This window comes from Haliaeetus albicilla, chromosome 11 (genome assembly GCF_947461875.1).
Source record: "Haliaeetus albicilla chromosome 11, bHalAlb1.1, whole genome shotgun sequence".
NCBI classification, from domain to species: domain Eukaryota; kingdom Metazoa; phylum Chordata; class Aves; order Accipitriformes; family Accipitridae; genus Haliaeetus; species Haliaeetus albicilla.
Window position 1 is genome coordinate 15,038,950 of NC_091493.1, and position 19,358 is coordinate 15,058,307.

General features: G+C 42.4%; 1 protein-coding gene across 48 annotated transcripts in view; it reads left to right on the forward strand.

The window, feature by feature from the left end:
- The first annotated feature begins 4,206 nt into the window (after positions 1–4,206).
- The window catches only part of KCNMA1 (potassium calcium-activated channel subfamily M alpha 1), a 528,098-nt gene continuing 512,946 nt past the window's right edge, over positions 4,207–19,358 (forward strand). For 19 of the 48 annotated variants that reach the window (XM_069796225.1, XM_069796222.1, XM_069796223.1 and 16 more), the window contains exon 1: positions 4,381–5,133. In XM_069796225.1, the coding sequence (XP_069652326.1) occupies positions 4,807–5,133 (327 nt within the window). In that variant the 5' untranslated portion in view covers positions 4,381–4,806. The other 29 variants (XM_069796235.1, XM_069796238.1, XM_069796236.1 and 26 more) reach the window with 6 other exon arrangements.

The following is a 19,358-nucleotide window of genomic DNA, read 5'->3' on the forward strand; positions in this document are numbered from 1 at the left end:
AGTTTCTCTGTCTTCAGTACTTACTACATGGACCCTTGCAAATCTTGCCTGTTTTGCTGCTATTGCCTCTTTTCCTTATATAGTGTATGTTTTCCTTCTTTTTTTAATCATGGTTTTCTTTATTGGAATGTGCAGAAGGTTTTCTCATACATGCAAAATAAAAAACCCACTGTGATTTATACAGGTACAGTTATGCAACTTTATTTAGCTTTGTTGTGTTTATTGCACTTAATGAAATAATTTGTTATTGATAATGAGTAATTTTGCAGGTAAATTATACCTGATTAAATGCAATAGCTTGTTCTCCTTTGCTTGTATATTTAATTGCTAGAACCAAGACTGTCCTGTGTGTTGAGATCATTGCTGAATGGAGGGGGTTTCTTTAATTGCAAAGACCCAGGTTTGATGAATATTTTAAATACTTTGTCTGTGATACTGTACACAGAATATCCACAAGAGGGAACCGTTTTACATAAAAAGGAGTCATTTCCTTGCTGCCCAAATACTGCTTTCTGGAACTAAACCCTCCGGATTTATGTCAAGCTGGCATGATTGTCCCCCGTACTATGCTATATGGTAGCAACAGGAAAAACACAGGTAAACACAGTGTTTATTGTGTTCTGTAAATAGTAGTCAGTTAAATAAGTAAATTTTGAACTCTCTTGTTGAAATATTAAATAGAAAACTAAACCAAAAACGAATCCACTTAAGTTTGTGTTTGCTTGGAACAGATCTCTCCAGGAAACAGAGCTGGAAAGCCTTGTTTGGTCTGAAGGCAATGTGAAATGCAGTTGTTGCATCTGTAAATGAAGCATGCAGCCCCGGTGTGCTCTTTCAAGCTCCCCTTTATAAAACCTGTGCTAGAAAGCAGGCCTTTCCTTATTCATAAAGGAGTAAGCTCAAATGGTACTTAACTTGAGTGATACTCATTCAAGTATCATTTGTATCTCTGTCTACAAACCGGTGAACCAAATACAGTTACCCACTTTATATATATGCTTTGTCTTTAGCAGATAATTCCCATTAAGCAAACTTTTCACTGGTAATGTAAGTCTCACCAGTTGATAGCAATGAGTTTGCCTTTGTATGTGAGTTTTGTCATAAGTATTTGTAGAAGTGAGACCTATTTGTATAAATAAGAGGAGTTCTGTTTATACAGATAACAGGAAAGATTTTTCCCTGGATATATAGTGTGAAATTTATCAACTAAAACTCCTAATGTATGTGTTAGTTGGTTTATGAATGGTTTTTGAGCAGCAGAACTTAAAATCAGCTTTTTACAAATGATCACAACAAATCTCCTACCCCTGTCCAAATCTGTGTGTAAATGTTGTGTAAACATGTTCAGAGCAAATTATTTTAAAGTACAGTCCATACCCTGTGGTGCACTTGGCTTGCTTTAGTCTGAATTTTTCATTAGGACCATCCTTTTTTATTTGTGGGTACAGTATTATGGGGATGCTATTTTAGAAGTGCCTAATGGTCCTGTTTGCATTTGGAGTGCTCATGAAACCAATGGCTGCAGCACACAGCTGCAACAGCACCTGCAGTCACAGAAATACTTTTCAACTCATACCTTCTGAATGTATAAAGTGAGAAAACAGATTTTCAAACTGTGGCCTCTGTCAAATCTCCTGGGCCCTCTCAAACAGCAAGAGAAGACGTATGTCATATCCGTGGCTTCAGAGACCCAGCCCTTGTTATCTATCAGAGCAGAATACAGAAGCCCCACCGTGCAAAAGCCTTCCCTGGGATACGCTGTGCTACTGCTGCTCACTGCTCAGGTCTTTCGAGGTGCACAGGGCTTGTGGTTTCCATTAGCTGTAAGAGCGTCTGTAAGTACCCGGCACTTCTGAAGATCAGACATCGAGTGGCTGTGTTACGACGCTCCTGCCCTTGCTCCACTCCTGGTGTTTGCTGATGGATAAAAGGATCCCTAGGTATTCGTGCAGCCGTGAAAAGGCTGCTCCTTGAACACCAACCCAGAAACTCAGAGCAAATGACCATCAGGACGAGGTTCTGAGGCCAGGTCCCAAAGTGTGTGATTCTGCCACGATGACACTTTGTGGCCCAGGTGGCTATCTAGTTGTGGGGAGGGTTGGTGATGACAGACATGGGGGGGGAGGGGGGCAGGGGTAGCAGCTGCAGCAGCACAGTCTGGGGTTGCACGTGGCAGCTGTGACATGCAGTTTCTTTTCAACATGACTTGTTTTCTGCACCTAGAAACCCTCCACTTAATTCCCTCTTACTACAGCCTCCTGGGAAGGGGCTGCTTCAGGTGCACTATGTAGCTGACTATCCGCTTTCCTCTGGGATATGGTAATGTAGTATTTCCTCAGTTGTATATACCTCCATATTATTGTCTAATGCTTTCTCTATTCAGAGGCCTCTATTAATCCCTTCTTGAAAAAGGAAGCCCTCTCTTGAAGGAACAGACTGGAGGAACAGACTAGAGTGAGACATCATGATAAACTTACAAAGTTAGACAAGTGGTGGTGTTACTGCATAAAAAGTGGAGGTGAGAGGGTTAGAGGGCCCCATAAAAAGCTCTGAGCACTCATAAAATCTCATTACCATCGGTTAAGTAGAAAACAAAAATAAACAAAGCCATGGCAGATGCAGAAGGAGGAACTACTACTAGTAAAGGTTAAGAGATTACTATTTCATAATGGTGGCTCCGTGTAGTGACTAGATCAGATGGGGAAATGTCATGGACACATAGGCTGTTGGTTCTTACCCTTGGAAAGATGTCAAGAGGATCTGCATAATACTTTGGGCAGGCAACCGAGTGAGCAGACCATGTGCCAAAGGGAGATTTTAATTTATATACAAACAGAAATAAATAGATATATATAAAAAATAAATTCCTCCACTTTTCAGTGGGAATCTGAAAAAAAAGCAGGAGACGACTATCCAGATTTTCTTGCTGCCCTCCCCTCCCCCCGCCCCCCGTCCAGTGTGTCATTCTGAATTGCTATTTCTGTTTCTAAGGGTTAATTTCAGGAACGTTCTCGGCATGTGCAGCAATCTACGGTGCGTTTGCGGAGCCTTTGCAGTATTTCCCCGTCTCAATTAAAGACACACCAAGAAAGCCTTCAGCGGAAAGACCCACGCCACGGTTCCTCGATACTTATGTCACGCTCCCGCGCCGCGTTTCCACCCCCCCGCCCCCCCCCGGCCGGCATCCCCGGGCACCTGCTGCTGCAACTCAGCCGCCTCCTGCAGCCTCTGCGCCCCCCCGGCCATCGGCCGCCCCCCAGGGCGCCTTTGCAGGCGGGCTGCGGGGGGCCGCGCTCGCCGCGTCGCGCTGCGCGGAGGGATGGGGAAGATGGGCGCCGGGGGGAACCGGCGGGGCGAACCGGCGGGGCGGCGGGGGCCGGGGCCGTGACAGCGCCGCGCGTTAGCCGCTGCGTCACGACATCCGCCACACCAGCCCCGCGCGCGGGGAGGGGAGGGGAGGGGAGGGGGGGCCGCTGCCGCCTGCCCCCGCCCCACCGCGGCTGCGGAGAGCGGAGCGGAGCGCTGCGCGGCGGCGATGGACCCGCCTGGGCCGGCAGGACTTGTTGGACCGGCAGCTCCCCGGCGCGGCCGGGCACCGCCTCGCCGCCACCTGTGAAGCGCCTCGCTGCCCCCTCACCGCCCCCCCCCTCACGCCCTCCCCTCAGCCGCCGTCCTCCAGAGCGGTCGCTCGGTGCCTCGGCGGCCCCGCCAGCGGGACCCGGCGGCCGCGGGGCGGGGAGCGCGGCACGGCGCTGCCCATGGGGGGCCGGCGGCGCGCCTGAGCCGGCGCCCCCACCCCCGGCGGCAGCGCGGCGTCCCGGGCCGGCGCGTCCCGGGCCGGCACCCCCTCCCCGCGGGGCCCTTGATGCGCCCCGGGCAGGGCCGCGGCTGCGGGCGCGGGGCCGTCGCGTCCCCCGGCGGCAGCTAGGGAGGGGCGGGGAGCCGGCGGCGGCGGCGCCTCTGCGCGTGTGGGAGCAACAGCCTGAGCGACAGCCGGGGCCCGGGAGGGAGCTCCTGAAGGATGGGCGAGGAGGCGGCGGCAGCGGCAGCGCACGCACAGATGGGCCAGCGGAGGATGAATTAGGAGCCACAGGAGGCTGCTGCCGGCACCGAGGGGGGAAGAGGAGAGGAAGGGGCTGGACTTGGAAGAAGACGAGGAGGAGGAGGAGGAGGAGGAGGAGGAGGAGGAGGAGGGCGCGCGCGCGGGGGGGACCGAGTATCGCTAATAACAAGTTAAAGACTAATAACAATAATAACAGACCACCTCCGGGAAGATCCGCGGCGGAGGCTGAGAGATCCCCGCTGAGGCCAGCGGGGTTGCCGCGCTGGGTATCTTGGAGAGACGCTCCGAGGCATCAGTTTGTGGTGGTGGTGGTGGCGGCGGATGATTTTTTTGGGGGTGGGCGGGGTGGGGGCTGCGAATGCGGGAGAAGGAAGGGGTGGGAATCTGAGGAGGAGACTACCTTTTTATTATTATTTTTAATTTTTTTTTTTTACATTATTTTCGCCGTACGAGGAGGACGCTCGGAATTCACCGGCCTGTCGGCTCCCGAGAGGGACCCGGGGATCGCGCGGCCGCTTTTCTTCGTCGTCTTTTTTTTTTTTTTGCCCGTTTGGTTGGTTTGTTTGCTTGCTTTGATTTGGGTGGTTGTTTTTTTATTTTGTTATTTTCATCATTTTCCTTTTTCCGCTGAGCAGCAGCGGCGGCGGCAGCAGCAGCAATATGGCTGGTGATGGGTTTTTTGGGGGGCGCTGGCGGCGGGAGGAGCTCTCGGAAGCCCCTGCGCGCCCGGCTCGCTGTTAGCTATGGCAAATGGCAGCGGCGGCGGCGGCGGCGGCTCCTACCCGGGCGGCAGCGGCGGCGGCGGCGGCGGCATTAGAATGAGTAGCAATATCAACGCGAACAATCTCAACACAGACTCGTCCTCCTCCCCCGTCAATGTGCCCAAGATGGATGCGCTCATCATCCCGGTGACCATGGAGGTGCCCTGCGATAGCCGCGGACAGCGCATGTGGTGGGCTTTCCTCGCCTCATCCATGGTCACTTTCTTTGGGGGACTGTTTATCATCCTGCTGTGGAGGACCCTCAAGTACCTGTGGACTGTCTGCTGCCACTGCGGGGTCAAAAACAAGGTAACTCCCCCTCCCCTTCCCCTCCTGGTGCCGGTGATGGTTTGGTGCGGTGGTGGGGAGGAGGAGGAGGAGGAGTGGGAGCCCGGCCTCGTAAACCAGGACACCTGGGCGAGGTGGCCCTGGAGGAGAGGCCGTAGGGCTGCTGCTGGACGGCAGCGTGCTGGCTGCTGCTGGGGCAGGCTCGCCGCGGGCTGTGGGGAGCCGCAGCGTGCGGAGCGTGGCTGGAGGGCCGAGGTGTTGGGTGTAGCCCCGAGACGTGCCCCCCCCCCCGCCCACCCCAGACAGGGACACGCTCGTTTTGGTCCGGTGGCACGGAAGTCACACCTGGTGTCTGCTCGCCCTCTTGGCGAGGCGCACGCTGGCGCGGTGGGACGGTGGGTTCAGGAGTTGATATGCTCCCGCGGGACCGCATATGGTGGCGGGGTGGGAGTGTATTCGCTGATCCAAACTCTCAGTTCTCTTGTGGAATGAGAAACTTTGGCAAAATTGGAAAGGTAAACTTCCCACGCAAGTAAATCTTTTTAAAGCTAGTTCCGCTCCCTCAGAACCTTTGACGCTTCTGTTTGATAAACTAAATCTAGCTATCTAGAAGTATGAGTGCATTCGTAAGTAGCGCACTAGATCAGCGTTCTTTTAACCTAAGTGCGAAATCTTTCGGGCAACCTCTCTGCCCCTTTGATTTTTGCATGTGACCAGCTGGAAGAAAGTGTAGTACATGAAGTAAGGTCAGCTCCTGGTTCGAAGGGTCTCTTTTCAACCCAAACCCAAGAACTTGCTCAGGTCCAGACTTTCATTTTTGTTTAAGACAAATGAGATAGAAAGTATTAAGACTCTGTATTTGTGAAAGTGGATTTTGACAGACCCCAAAATAGAGCAGCAGCTGGAGTTTCTCCCCTTCCCTTTTCACATTTTTTGGATTACAAATGGAATAATATCTGCTTCAGTTATTCCTGGCACAGAGACACCCACAAAAACACACACACCTTTTAATATATGGTTGCTAGGTTGCTGGCTTGCTTTGACGTACAGTGAGCTGTCTTCCCCTTTCTCCTGTCCCCTCCCCCCTAAACACACTTGATACAGCGCATAACCCAGCTGTATGAAGGATCTAACTCTTAGGGGAAACCAGAAACAAAGTTAGAGTGGGAGAAATTATGGTACTTGTTTGTTTGTGTATTTGGGTTTAGCGAGGTAGGTGTCCAGTTCGGATTGCCTAAACGAACCTCCACATGCCAGTTGGAAGTAAAACAGTTACAGTGAACTTGGCCTATCTATGGAAGAAGTGATTGCTAGAGATAAGGAATAAGTAAAAGCTTTTAACTCAACCTTAAGTAAGCATCAGGAAACCTGCCAGGCAGTATCACTTTTCTATAGGCATTTTTTATTTCCTTCAAAACCAAACCTGAACTTTCTTAGACAGGTGCTAGCCAGGTATGATGACAAAGCTCAAATGAATTGGGGATAATAAGCGTGTCTTGTAAAATACCATTTCCTACAACAGTAAAAGATTTTCAAGGATGGGTGGGTAGTTAAGACTTACCTTCAGTTTCTTCTGTGCCTATTTAGCATTTTCCTCTCCACATGGTGAGACAAATCTGCAAGGGCTGTCAGGGATCTTGATGAAAAAGAAAATCCAACAGGTTATCACCTCATGCTTCTTCCCTCGAGAGAATGAAAAGTTAGAGACTTATACACAGCCTTCATACGTGTAGTGTCTGATAGTCCGTTGTTGGGACATAGTCAGATCAATTAATTTCTTAACCAGTACAGAAAGGCATATGCAAATTGTCTTTAAAACCTCTTAGGTTAAATGGATATCAGTTTGCTAAATAACAGGTATCATCGAGGGGTTCCAACACTTCCAACGATCTGACATATTGTGGCTATGTCAGGTTGTAAGCTTTGAGTTTATTTCATGTTTGAGACCTGAAGTAGCTATGTCCATGAATATCATTCCCCAGGGCAGGAGGATAAAGGACTCTGCAGGTAGGGGGAGATATATGTCTCTTTTTAGATTGTATTTATTCCACTTGCAAGGGTTTTCCAGCCTCTGATGAAGAAGAACTTTCAAGGGCTTATCCTGCATTCCTTACGTGCTAAAGCAGGGAATTGGAGGGAATTCTCTGTGTGTGAGGAGTAACTAGTTATTGCAAAACACTTTTCTAGTATTTAGGGTATAAAGGCTAACTGAAGTAACAACTGGAAATGTCTTAAACTTTGCTGTTATCAAACACATGCTTTGTGCTGCATGCTAACTTGGGAAAGGCTGCCGAGGCTGCGGGTGAAAAATGTGAATGCGTATATATGCTATGGCGACTGTATTGGACCTGCCAGCAAAAGCCATTTTACAAGAAGTAGCTCCTCCTGCTGTGGGACTGAAGAAGTTTTCTGCATGTTAGGACCTTTCTTTCCCTGTGCTGCCTCTTCTGCTGCTCTGCAGGTTGTAGCAGAGTTGGGTTATCCAACGTTGTCTCACCATCTGCCTAAAGAGTGGTCCCAGCGAGTGAGCTAAATGAAATCTTTCTCATGTCTACTTTCTGTGGCTTCTTATTGAATAATTCAGATATACACGTGAATAATTCCCAGTTACTGTGCTAACACCCGTGTCTGTATATGTTATTGCAAGGAACGGCAAAAAGTTTCTTTTTTTTTCCTGCTGTATTCTAAGCACAACATTGTATTCCTCAGATTTGTCCGTGATTGTCAACTTGATTTTGGGATGTAACACTTTACATAGAAGGATTTAGAACATGTTTTTTCTCCCCCCCCCCCCCCAACTCATTGAATTTAAGGTTGGAATTTAAAAATGTGATATAAACAGTTTAACACTTTGTGGTATGAAATTTCACTAGAGTGTTTTGGTTTTTTTTTTTCCTTGGAGATAAGAAAGTCAAGATACTGTAAGTCAATAATATGAAAACTTTTGGTAACAGAATGATAAACATTGCCCCTTAAAATTCCATATCTAATTTATGTTATCATACATAAATAGAACATTAATATTAATAATGTACTAAAAATGATTGCTGAAGTTTTAGGATTTTTATGCTCCATGCTTGCTTTGTGAGATGACATTTTTTTTAAAATCCGTCAAAAAGAAAAATGTAAATCTCGACTTGTGTTGTCAGTGTTTCATGTAATGTGAGAGTCATTACAACTGAAGCCCTTGTATTCCTTTATTTAATATGATACATAATTTTAGATGTAATTCTTCCAAAATTAGCTACAGTCATATTGCAGAGATTTAACAAATGCTGTTTTTCTCCTCAGTGTTTACATCTACATTTTTAGGAATGCTTAGATACCGTTAAAGAACGTGTCTTCTCTTTGCTTTTTCTTTGTCCCTTGACCAACTCATTCCTGTTTGTGTATGGGAAGTAGAATGTCAGACTGAAATTCAGTGGGCTGGACTCTGACACCATTAGTTGCTCTTGTTTCTGGAAATAACAGAAAAAGAAAATAAATATGCATAGTGAAGTACACAGTGCACACAGTGGCTAAATGCATGTTATACAATCTGTAGTTCTTCTGATTATATGGATCTGCAACTGCATTTTCTATGCTCCTGAAGGGCATTTTCTACTGACATTATCTGTTAACTATCTTTTGGCATTGAATAAACTCTTAAACAAGAAGAAGGAGCAGTGGAATGAGAGAGCACAAGTTCGGGCCACAGCCAGCTCCTGAAGCTGGCCAGTGCAGAATGAAGTGAAATTTGTATCCTTCCAAAGAATGTGATACTGGACCCTATATCACCGCTCCTTGGTTCCCCAAAGAGTGGTACCTCTTATCTACCTCACGCCTTCAGGGCTCTAGGAGGTAGAATGTATTGCTATGCTCCCATTGGAATGATTTCAGTGTTTTGAAGACCTTTTCCTCCCCTCAACCCAGGACTCGTAAACATAGAATGAAATTACATTGTGATTATAGATAGCAGTTGCTAGTCTGAAATTACAAGTCATAGTAGTCTTCTTTAATATTTGTCTACATATTTTGGAAGTTTAAAAAACTATACAGTGCTAGATTTGGTCAGTAGAAACCAAGCAACATTCCCATTTGTTTTGAATAGAAAAATGCAATTTTTACTGGAAGTACAATATTTGCAGAAGTCTTCTTTGAAAAGTTAAGAATTTTCATCCAGACCTCTAAGGCCTGAGAAAATTTGTAAGTGGAAGAATTTAAGTTTTCCCTAAAAGAAGCAGCATTTCTACCGAACTGGCTCTCGTATAGCTAGGTTTGTTGATTTCCTAGCATACTTGCATAAATGTCCTCTCCAAATAAAAATTAAAGAAACAAAATAAAACCAAGGCACTATATGTTGAGAAAAGTATTGAAAGTACATGGGAAGGCGTGTGTGGACATGTAATGCAGGAGATCCCTTCATTTAAGTCTGTATGTGGAAACCTCACCTTGACTCTCTCGAAGATGTACTAAGCAGAAGCGTATGAACAACTGGAAGGCTCAAGGGATTAGCAGCGGGCTGTAATGCATTTCACTCGTTAGTCACATGTGCAGCCTGGCTCAAGGCACCGAATCCTTCCTGTCTCATGGCTATCAGGTGGTCTGCGCGTAATTACTCTGTGAGCGTCCCACCGGACAGGTTGCTAATTAAGAGATGGACATGGTGGAGAGGTCAAGGACCAAAAGAAAAGGTACTCGCCGCTCTTTGCGGATGGTGTTTCTACAAGCGAAAAAAGGCACCAGTATGGAGAGGTGTGTGCTGCTGTTTTCCACGCTGTGGAAAGGAAGACACTTTTGGCTCTCTGGAGCTCATAATGGATTTCACATTTTATAAACACATGCTAAAATTGGTTATGCATGCAGAAGAGAAAATGCATGGGCGAGGATTTAAGCTGTAAACTGAACAATCTCAACCAAAATGTTATTTTGATGCAGTATCATACTTATTTTCAAGGCTTTGCAACGCATACATTTGAGGAGAAAATCTACGCTCAGAAAGAATTTGCAGCTCTCGTGCGTTTGCAAATCTGTAAATGCTGGTTGGAAACCATTAGATTTCACAATTTTTTCCAGTTTAGCTCAATAGAAGAAATGCCGGTAACAGAGAACAAAAAGCTTTTAAATAACAGTGATCTATGTCCGCAGTTTTGATGTGGTGGGATTTCTGAATGCAGAATGAGGGCAGTTTACAGCCCCAGAGATAGAAACACTGAAAATTTAGAGCGCGCTAGTCCTGAGTATAATCTCTACAGGGACAGGACTTAATGATTATAATTTAAAAAGCAATGATGGTCCGTGTCTGTCCTGTACTATTGCAAGAAAGTGGATTGTCAATCTTAGTCATTGAGTTTCCTTCCTGGGACAAATCCTAAAAAGAAGCAGTAATCTCTAGTCAGCAGGCAAAATACAGAGCAATGGTCAGTGTTCTTTCAGAGATTGGCTCTGCTAGTCTGTGGAATCCAACTCAGATTGACAAAAAATATGTAAATTTCAGGGTTGACTTGTAATAGTTCCTCAGCAAGATCAGGCTGTAGTTCAGCAGCGGTGAGGCATTCTGTAGTGTGAGATTGTAGGGCAGCAGTTCCAGAGAACCTGGTGAGATGTAAACATAGAATAACTCTAGATGAAATTAGGGGATGGGGTATCCTTTCAGTTCTGTTAAACATACCTAGTCATATTGCATAAAATTATGTATTTTACATGTATGAAAATTATGGAATTATCAGAGGTCTGAGAAGGACAGGGTGAATACAGCTTGTGGAGGTTTTCTAAGGGAAAGATTGCTGAAACATTATGTGTGGGTGTTAATGGTTAAAAAATATTTTTCTCCCCCACATATCATTTCAGTGACAAAAGGAAGGGGACTATACTTTAAAAAGCTATCATAAAATGCTGTGTTTCTGTAATGAGTTCAAATGCTGCTACATGGTTGAAGGCTTAGAATCACAGACTATCTCAAGTTGGAAGGGACCCATAAGGTTCATCGAGTCCAGCTCCCTGCTCCTCACAGGACTACAATGCCTGACTCTTCCACCCACGCTGTGGAGGGGCTGCAAAACTCCGTTAGATCACAAGACTAGACTGGCATTTATGCCAACTTTACACAGGGCTAAATACACTAATTCCCAATTAGATTTCATGGTTTGTTTAGTGTGAGCACTTGGTCCATGGCACATAGGTCACCTTGGGTGACAACGGAAGGTGGAAGTGCAGCAGAAGTTTGCTAGCACTTTTACCAATACTATAGCTGGATGAATAAATGAGAAGGAAAGATACCCATCTTCCATGCCTGTCAGAGATGTATTGGTCAGGAAGGGCTCACTTTGAATCCTGATGGTATTTATAGCCTGAGAATACATTGGGCTTGCATCTTTGAGAGGAACACTTTATTCCCATATATAGTATGCGTGGTTCTGTTTAGATGAATGTGCTGCCACTGAAATGTGTTGAGTTCAGTTTGCTTTGAGATGATGTATTGCGTGTGTTTGTCTGTTTGAGAGTTATAGAAATGGAGAGCATTATCCAAAGCCTGTTGAAATAGAGGGAGGCAGTCCTAATAACTTCAATGGTTTTGGACTCAGGCCTAGGTGTTCACAGCGTTCTAGATGAATCAGATTTTTTTTTTTTTACTGATTCTTATGTTAACATTTTAAGCTTTTAAAAGCTTTTTCCTTTTATTGTAGCGAGGTGTATTTACTTGGCTTGTGGCCATTATGTCTGGGATTTCAACATTAGAAACATAATATTTAAAAGTCACACAAGGTTATGTTTCCATTCCAGTCAAGACTTACACCTTCTGCCAGGCCCCCCCTTGAAAATCAAAATCTGAGGGCTTGAACTGCTGATAATATCCTATTATGGCATCTCTCCTGCAAGCTGATGTGCAATGGTAAATATTGGCTCTTGTTTTAGAACCGCAGTAAGAACACGTTTAGTGGAACTGGCAAAGGTCCCTTGCCCCGTGGATCACCTGCAGGACAGACACGCATGTGCAGCTGCAGCCCTGAGTCCTGGAAGTCCCTTTGCATGTCCTTAGTTAGTTTCACTACCTAATTTAAATATCAGAACTGCTGATGTATAGTGGAGAAAAAACCCCAAATCTCATCACCAGGCCAGAAGAGTATTGAGAAGTACTGTAACATCATCAACAACTGCAGCATAACACAACAACTGGGCCAGAATTTGAGTGGCTTGTCACTATAACTGTTAGATACAGGTGTACTGTGTTGAGTTTTTATTGCTCTTTGTATACCAAGGAATAAATTTATAATAGTTTTGTTCCGCTTTGTCCAAGCAAATGCTGACTAAATATTTGGCATTATCTTTCTTGTTATATTTCATTCAATTTTCATGATATCGTTAACATTTTTATGTAATAGTTTAGCTCTTATTTGTTAAACTAAAAAGGTGACTCACTTCAAATTTGCTATTATTAATGAGATTAGCACTACTGGTGTTGGGTTCATTTTCTGTTTTAAGTATAGGGGAAACATTATTACTGATAATGTCTTTTTAAAAAACCTGTTTGCAAATGGTGACCTTAATATTACAAAAGTAAAGTGAAATATATTAGAGTGATTCTTTGTTCAAGCATCTTGTAATTTTTTTCTAGTATGAACTCTATTAAACTCGTTTTAGTTGTGATTTATGCATGGGTATTCTGGGGGACAGAAATTACTTGAAAAGGGTTATTAGCTTCTTTGACCTGTCATGGTCATGGCTGGTATAGAGCACTTCAGATGCTTTCAGATACGGTGAATCCTTTGGCTGCAAGTGATTTGACATCACTTTTTTGAAAGTGAGTTTGCTGATCAAGAGGCAGATGTTGTGTGATGTTTTTACATTTTCTAGGTTATCATACTGTAAATATTGTTTCATAAGGAAGCTGATAAACTCTGCTTGGGTTTTACGGACCAAAGGAAAAATCCTCCTTTTTCCTTTTCCTTTTTAGTCACAAAAACAGCCTAGTTAGGAGAAAATATCGCAGGATCTGTCTGTATGTGGTGCAAACATTTTTTCCCCATGAGAGAATTTTTTTAACGCTTTGCTTATACACTTCTGATAAATTGATTTTGTTATGTGGGAAGTTTTTCCAGCTTTTTGTGTTAGTTTTCTTCTGTTCTCGATACATTTGTATCCAAAGTCTTCTGATGCCTTCAGCATCAGAAACAGTGGACTGCGGGGTTTATGTTCACATTATTTTCATATCACTTAAGGCTCTCAGCTATAATGCGTACTCGTTTCCTTTCTTCCTTTACTGTAATGTTATTTTTCTCCTGTCCCCAGGATGAGGTTATAGTCACCATTTGTTATGTTGCACTTTTTTTAGAGAGACGTGGATTATATGCTTAGGGAATGATGTCTTCAGTTGAGAGAGGGTCTGGGTTTTGGTTTAAGGTCATACAAAATTTTACCTGACTAAATGCTGGTTTTACTCCTCTGACTATGCCTTGTATGTGTAAGTTACAGTGTTGTCTTTTCATGAGTCGGAAGAGCAGAATTTGTATTATGGATCTGTTGTTCCTAAAGGAAAACAACACTAAAAACTTAACAGTTTTGATATTTGCAAAAATAATTTTCGTTGCTTTGCCAGAATGTGCCCCTAGGATATAATAAAGTTTTAATTTACCAGAAGTGGAAAATGCTGTCCAAAGTGTGGAGCTTTTACTCTGCCTCTATGATTTAAGTGATAAAATGTTAATGTTAACTTAAATGATATGTGCTGTAGGAAAACCTTGGTATCTTTGAGTTGCCAGCTGAATGATAAAATGTGATTCCAGGAGTGGAAGAAAAGAACATTTGATTTTTCTGATTTCCAGTTGATGGCATTTTGTTTGTTATTAAATTATGCATAATTTTAAAAGAAAACTCACACACAGCAGTTGTTTAGGTTAATATGTGGAACTTAGGTCAAGACTTGCACAAAACAGCTGTTTAGACACCAAAATTTATATTTAAGATCTGAATAAGGAGTTTGGTTTCAGAATCAGCGATAATTTCAGATGGTTTCAGAAAGAGGTATTATTGTTCTTGAAAACTTACTTTCTTATTTAGATGTTGTCAATGAACATAACAGCTAAAATCCAGGTACCTTTTTTTTTTAATGTTGACGTTACACATCATGTTCTTTACTTGAGCAGGGTTTACCTAATCCCCTGGCTTCTCTTCTCTGTATATATAAACACAGAAGGCACTTCAATATTTGTAAAGTTACACGCTGTTTTAAAGCTCTTTAAAGCAGCAGTGTCTCTTGCATTCACATCTAATACTCTGATTTTCTTTTACCTAAGAGGTTGATACACATCCACAATCAAAAATATTTATTTCAAGCTGATTGCTTTTAGAAATAACTTTAATAAAAAATAAGTTAAAAAATAATATTTTTCATGCCCCCATATTGAAATTGTGGGGGTAATCAAAAGATGTTATCATTTCTATGGCTACAGTTGCTTTAATAAAGCTGCATATAAACTTTTGCCTTTATTGGCTGTCTATGTGATAATTTGTCTTTGGGTTTGTGTTCTTTAAAGTGAGACATGCTAATGGCTTAAAGTGAATAGATCTTAATCTTGCTCCTGTGCCAGCCCTGTACAGAAGTAAAATGTATCCTTACAATTGATTACAGAAACTGTATTTAGAAACTTTCCTGTCTTATTAAAGAGCGGTTGAATGAGAGAATGTATATTCATAATTTGTGGAAGTGGAAAACAGTTCAACCTCTAGGGTGAAATGTTTACTTATTTTGTTAAACAACAAAGTACACCCAGAGTTTCATAGGCTTGTCTGTTTGCTGTTTATACACAAAGGAATAGGATATTCAGTTTTGAAATAGCTAATGTTTCTGCCTGCAACAGCTCAAGGGTACTGCAGAATAGGCTCCAGACTCGTATCGGGTGCAGTAAGAGAGTAAACTGGCTGAGTTACTCATTGTTAAAGTCCTTCACTAATGATCAGCCAGGGTATTGCTAAGTCTTGATAAGAGGTGGGTCACATCCCATAACGAGTTGATTTAAGGGGTGCGGGTGGGTGTGTTGGAGGGCGAGGGGATGGCGCACAGGGCCCCGGTAGAGCTCCAAGCTGTTATTCAGCACTCCCTTCATTCTGCTGCACCCATGGGCTCTTGAGATGGTAGGGAAACACCAATTTGGTTTAGAGCATACCTGATTGCATGATTATTTCTGTGAATGTGTCTGAGCCGCATTATGCAGTGTTTACATCTACTTTCCCAATCTGACCTAACGCCTGTTGAAGCTATGTTACATCACTTACCACTTCTTAAAAACCAAATTTAATCTATCAGAGCAATTTAAGTGTTTTGGGACAGCAGTATTTTTTATTTAGTTTTCTAACGCTGGACTTACCATCCTGAGGTGATGGTTTGACAGTGCTAATAAATGCAAACTTTAAAATCTGAGACGAGATTCTCTGCGAGGTACCTGAGCTGTGTTGAGGACAGGCTGTGACTGTCAGGTAGTAGTAGCTCCAGATCCTAAACTGTTATAAATGTTTTTAGGCATTTCTACTGAGCTGAAAGGAGTTCATAGGTAAAAGTTGAATACTGAAAAGTTTTAAAAGTGAGGTTGTTTCATTATTAGCATGCTAAATATTAATTTCATTACATCATTTGGTGAATACAGTTTTGTTCACGTCACCATTTTAGCTGGATGAGGAATGCACTTTTGAAAGTACACTGGCTTTTTCAGCGTGGTTAAGTAGATTCCCTTCAAGTGAAACTATGTAGGAAGATGAACTCCAGGAGCACACTTGATCTACTCCACCTGTTAATGGGCATGCAGTCCCCACAGCTGGGATAGATTAGTCTTGAGGGTATAAATACCAAAGTACAGTACAGGTAGAGCTTTTATGTTCTTTTATTGTGTCTTACTCCTTATGAAGGTAAAGTTAGCCGTGTTTTTAGGAAAAATCCTAGATGAGCTTTTTGGTGAGCTTCTGGCTTTTTTTTTTTCCCTTTCTTTTTTTGGTGTTAGGTTTTTTGTTTTTTTTTTTTAAACCATCGTACAGTGTACGTATAGCTTCTTACAGTTGCTCTTCCAGAGAACTCTTTCTTTTATTATGCCATAACTCTGACTCCAGCATTAAGCTTGTGCTCATGGGCTTTGTGTTTGTGCCCCGGCTGTGCTGGCCCGGACAGGCCGCTGTGGGTGGGCAGGCTGGCTGCTGAGGATTGGATGGTGAACCAGCACGTTGGCAAAGATAATGGTAAGACTGTGACTTTGGATGACATCTTACTGCCTTAAAATTACCTTTTTTTTTTTTTCTGTTTTATTCATCTTATGAGAATTTTGGCAAGTGTATGAAGTCTGTATAGATAAAGGTATTACTTGCCCTGGCTGAGGAGGAAGAAAATGGGTTTGGGACAGGTTGTTTAAAGCTGTTGTTGCTTATTTGATCTAGTCTGAGACAACAGGTGTTAGAACTTGGTGCCCAGACTGTATTCAGGGTGCTTTTCCTGTCACTGAGAACTTGAGCTTTGGAGCTCTTATTTTCAAAACGTTTATGAGAAGTGGGGAGAAAGGTAGTGATAGCTTCAATTAAAGGTAAAAGTTCTAGAAAAGCTGCTGGCAATATAAGCAGACTTCTAAGGACTGTGTCTCATGTATTTATATTCTCTCAGCTCAGTAAAAAATGTTTATGAACAAGAAGTAGAGGAACCATTTTAAATGTGGGCTTTTTTCATCAATCTGTTTCTCAGATTGAATCGTCTTCTCTTTGGGGCAAATAGTTTTGGTCCTGGGAATGGATTGTTTTCAGCAGTGAATGTAACACTAGTTTCTGTTGGGTTGTAAAATACTCTTTGGATTTTAAATGGTGTGCAGGTGTAGGCTATTGTGTAACTTCTATAGAAAAAACATAATGCCTATGACTTTTAAAACTGAGGGCTCTAACGGTTATAGGGAAATAAGAATGTGCTCTGAGAGCTGGTGGAAATGACAGTTCACTTAATCTCAGAACAAATTATATGGCTTAAGACCATAGCAGTGTTTTGGCCTTTAATATCAGTGAAAGTAGAGGGCTCTTCACCCCTGTAATTAAACAGATGTTGGTCCCTGGATGTCTGCTTTTACATGATCAGCTTATTTTAGTTTCTTTGGGCTCATTTCTAATAATTTAAAAGAATACCATGTTAAACTAAAGTATTAGATCATTCTTTTCTTACAGAAAAAATACTGGTTTAATTTGGTACAGATCTGGTAGAAAATGCTGCATTGATGTGTAAAGTATTTAAAAAAAATTCATTAGATTCTTCAGAATTTAATTATAGGTTGTTTCTATTTGTATTCTGGCCTCAGGCTTCTGATTAGGTTACGTAGTCTTGAGGTGATGCTCTTTAAGTGTGTCACCAGTCTTCTGAAGGTGAAAACCTGAGATTCTTGTGCAGTTGTGTGACACTTGGAGCTAAAACTTTATGAAAAGGTTTTAATATCAGGAGAGATGCAGGGTACCTGTTATGGAGACAGGCTTTGGAGAGGTGGCAGCACTCATTGTAAGCTGGTTTGTGTTTCACATTGATACATTTGAAGTAGAATTCATTCGTGTACTGTGTGTCAATGTTTGTGCACCACTTAAGTTCCATTTAGGGGGCTCAAAAGCTTATGGTTTTTGTAGTGCTTTCTGCAAGTGGGAAAATTCATTACTAGGGCTCCAGGATATTGTTTTAGAATGTTCCACTCTATACAAGGAGCGTTGTGTATTCAAAATTGGACTTAGCAACTTAAAAGGTCTATCTGAACTATTTTTATTATTGTAGTATTCAGAGGCCACACGGTTTTGCAGGCTTAGTTCTGCCAGATCCTATTACCAGCTTTGACAAAGGGGCGATCCTCTGCCTCATGCATCTTATGATCTGAAAGCAGATAATACGGAGAAATCCAGGAGAGGAGGAGGGTTGTGAAAGAACTGGTTTGCCCCAGTCCATACAAAGCAACCTTAGTGATCAAGATAAGCAGATGATTTCATTAATGTACATCCATCTACTCACCCCGTTTCTTACATTTATGAAGGCAACAGGGTTTGTGAGTCCATTAGAGCAGTTACTATTTTTAAAGAACTACAGGTGGTTTAACTTGCTGTGCCATACTAAATTCCCTCTTGAAGATTTATTTTTTTACATAAGCAGAGAATTAAAGGAAAAAAAAAATCTTTATTTTGGATGAATGAAATTTTAGCTGTAGTGTATTGAGGAATTTGTAAGAATAGAAAAATAACATGGTGGAGGGAATCGAAGACTGATGACAAGAAGGGAATCTGCCTAGTTCAGTATGTAACATATGATATTTGCTTTATTTATATGCAGACACTTTGAATATGCTTGCTCCATTGCCATTAAAAAAATGAAACAGTTTTTGAGTACTTATATCCACACTGGATTTAAAGAATAATGTTACTTTTAGAATCTAGGAAGGTTCCCAGTTAAACATATGCTTGTTGATTATACTATTTTTAGCTGCTTTGAACAACACGTGTTCTCCCCAGATACTTACTTGTGAATGTTGTATTCTGTTCTTAAAAGGAAAATCTCTCTGTGTCTAGATTCTTTTTCTATATCCAAGAAAGGAAAGAACCAGGGTTCTTGTCAGTACTTTGCTGCTTCGCAATCCTAGGAGATGGGGTGAATTAATTAAATGGAAAATGGATGCACCTGATGGTGCTAGCAATGAAACAGGTGGAAATAATCTGAGCCAGAATAAACATATAGTGCATTACATAACCCATAATGTAATTTGTGACACATCACAAGCAGAAGACAAACCTTGGTGTTAGGCTATTTACTTTTTGTGTAGTGTTGTTTTTCAGTCAAAGGGTTAATGTGGTAGTTTGAAATACTTGTTTCTGTTGCATTGCTAAAAAGCTAAGGTTTTTTTTTCATTATTAATAAGACAAATGTATTTAATCCAACCTGTAAACAACATACAATTCCCTGTATGGTTTGCTTGACCTGTTTAAAATTTGGAAAGCTATTATCCAAACTAAAAATTTTGAAAGGCATACTGCCAACTCAGTTTTGCTCCCAAATTTATGTTTGTGTAAAAAGAATACAAAATCTCAATGCAGACATTTTGTTGCCAAAATTACCTTGTTCTTTAAGTTCACTGCAATGCTTTCAATGTAGTCATTGCATCACTGGGAATAGGAATGTACAAATGACTGTAAAAATTGAATTGTATTACCTGATTTGGGAGGCATGCAAAAGGTAAGCAGCATAAATGCTGAGAAGTGAATTAGATTAGAAAAGAAATGGCAAT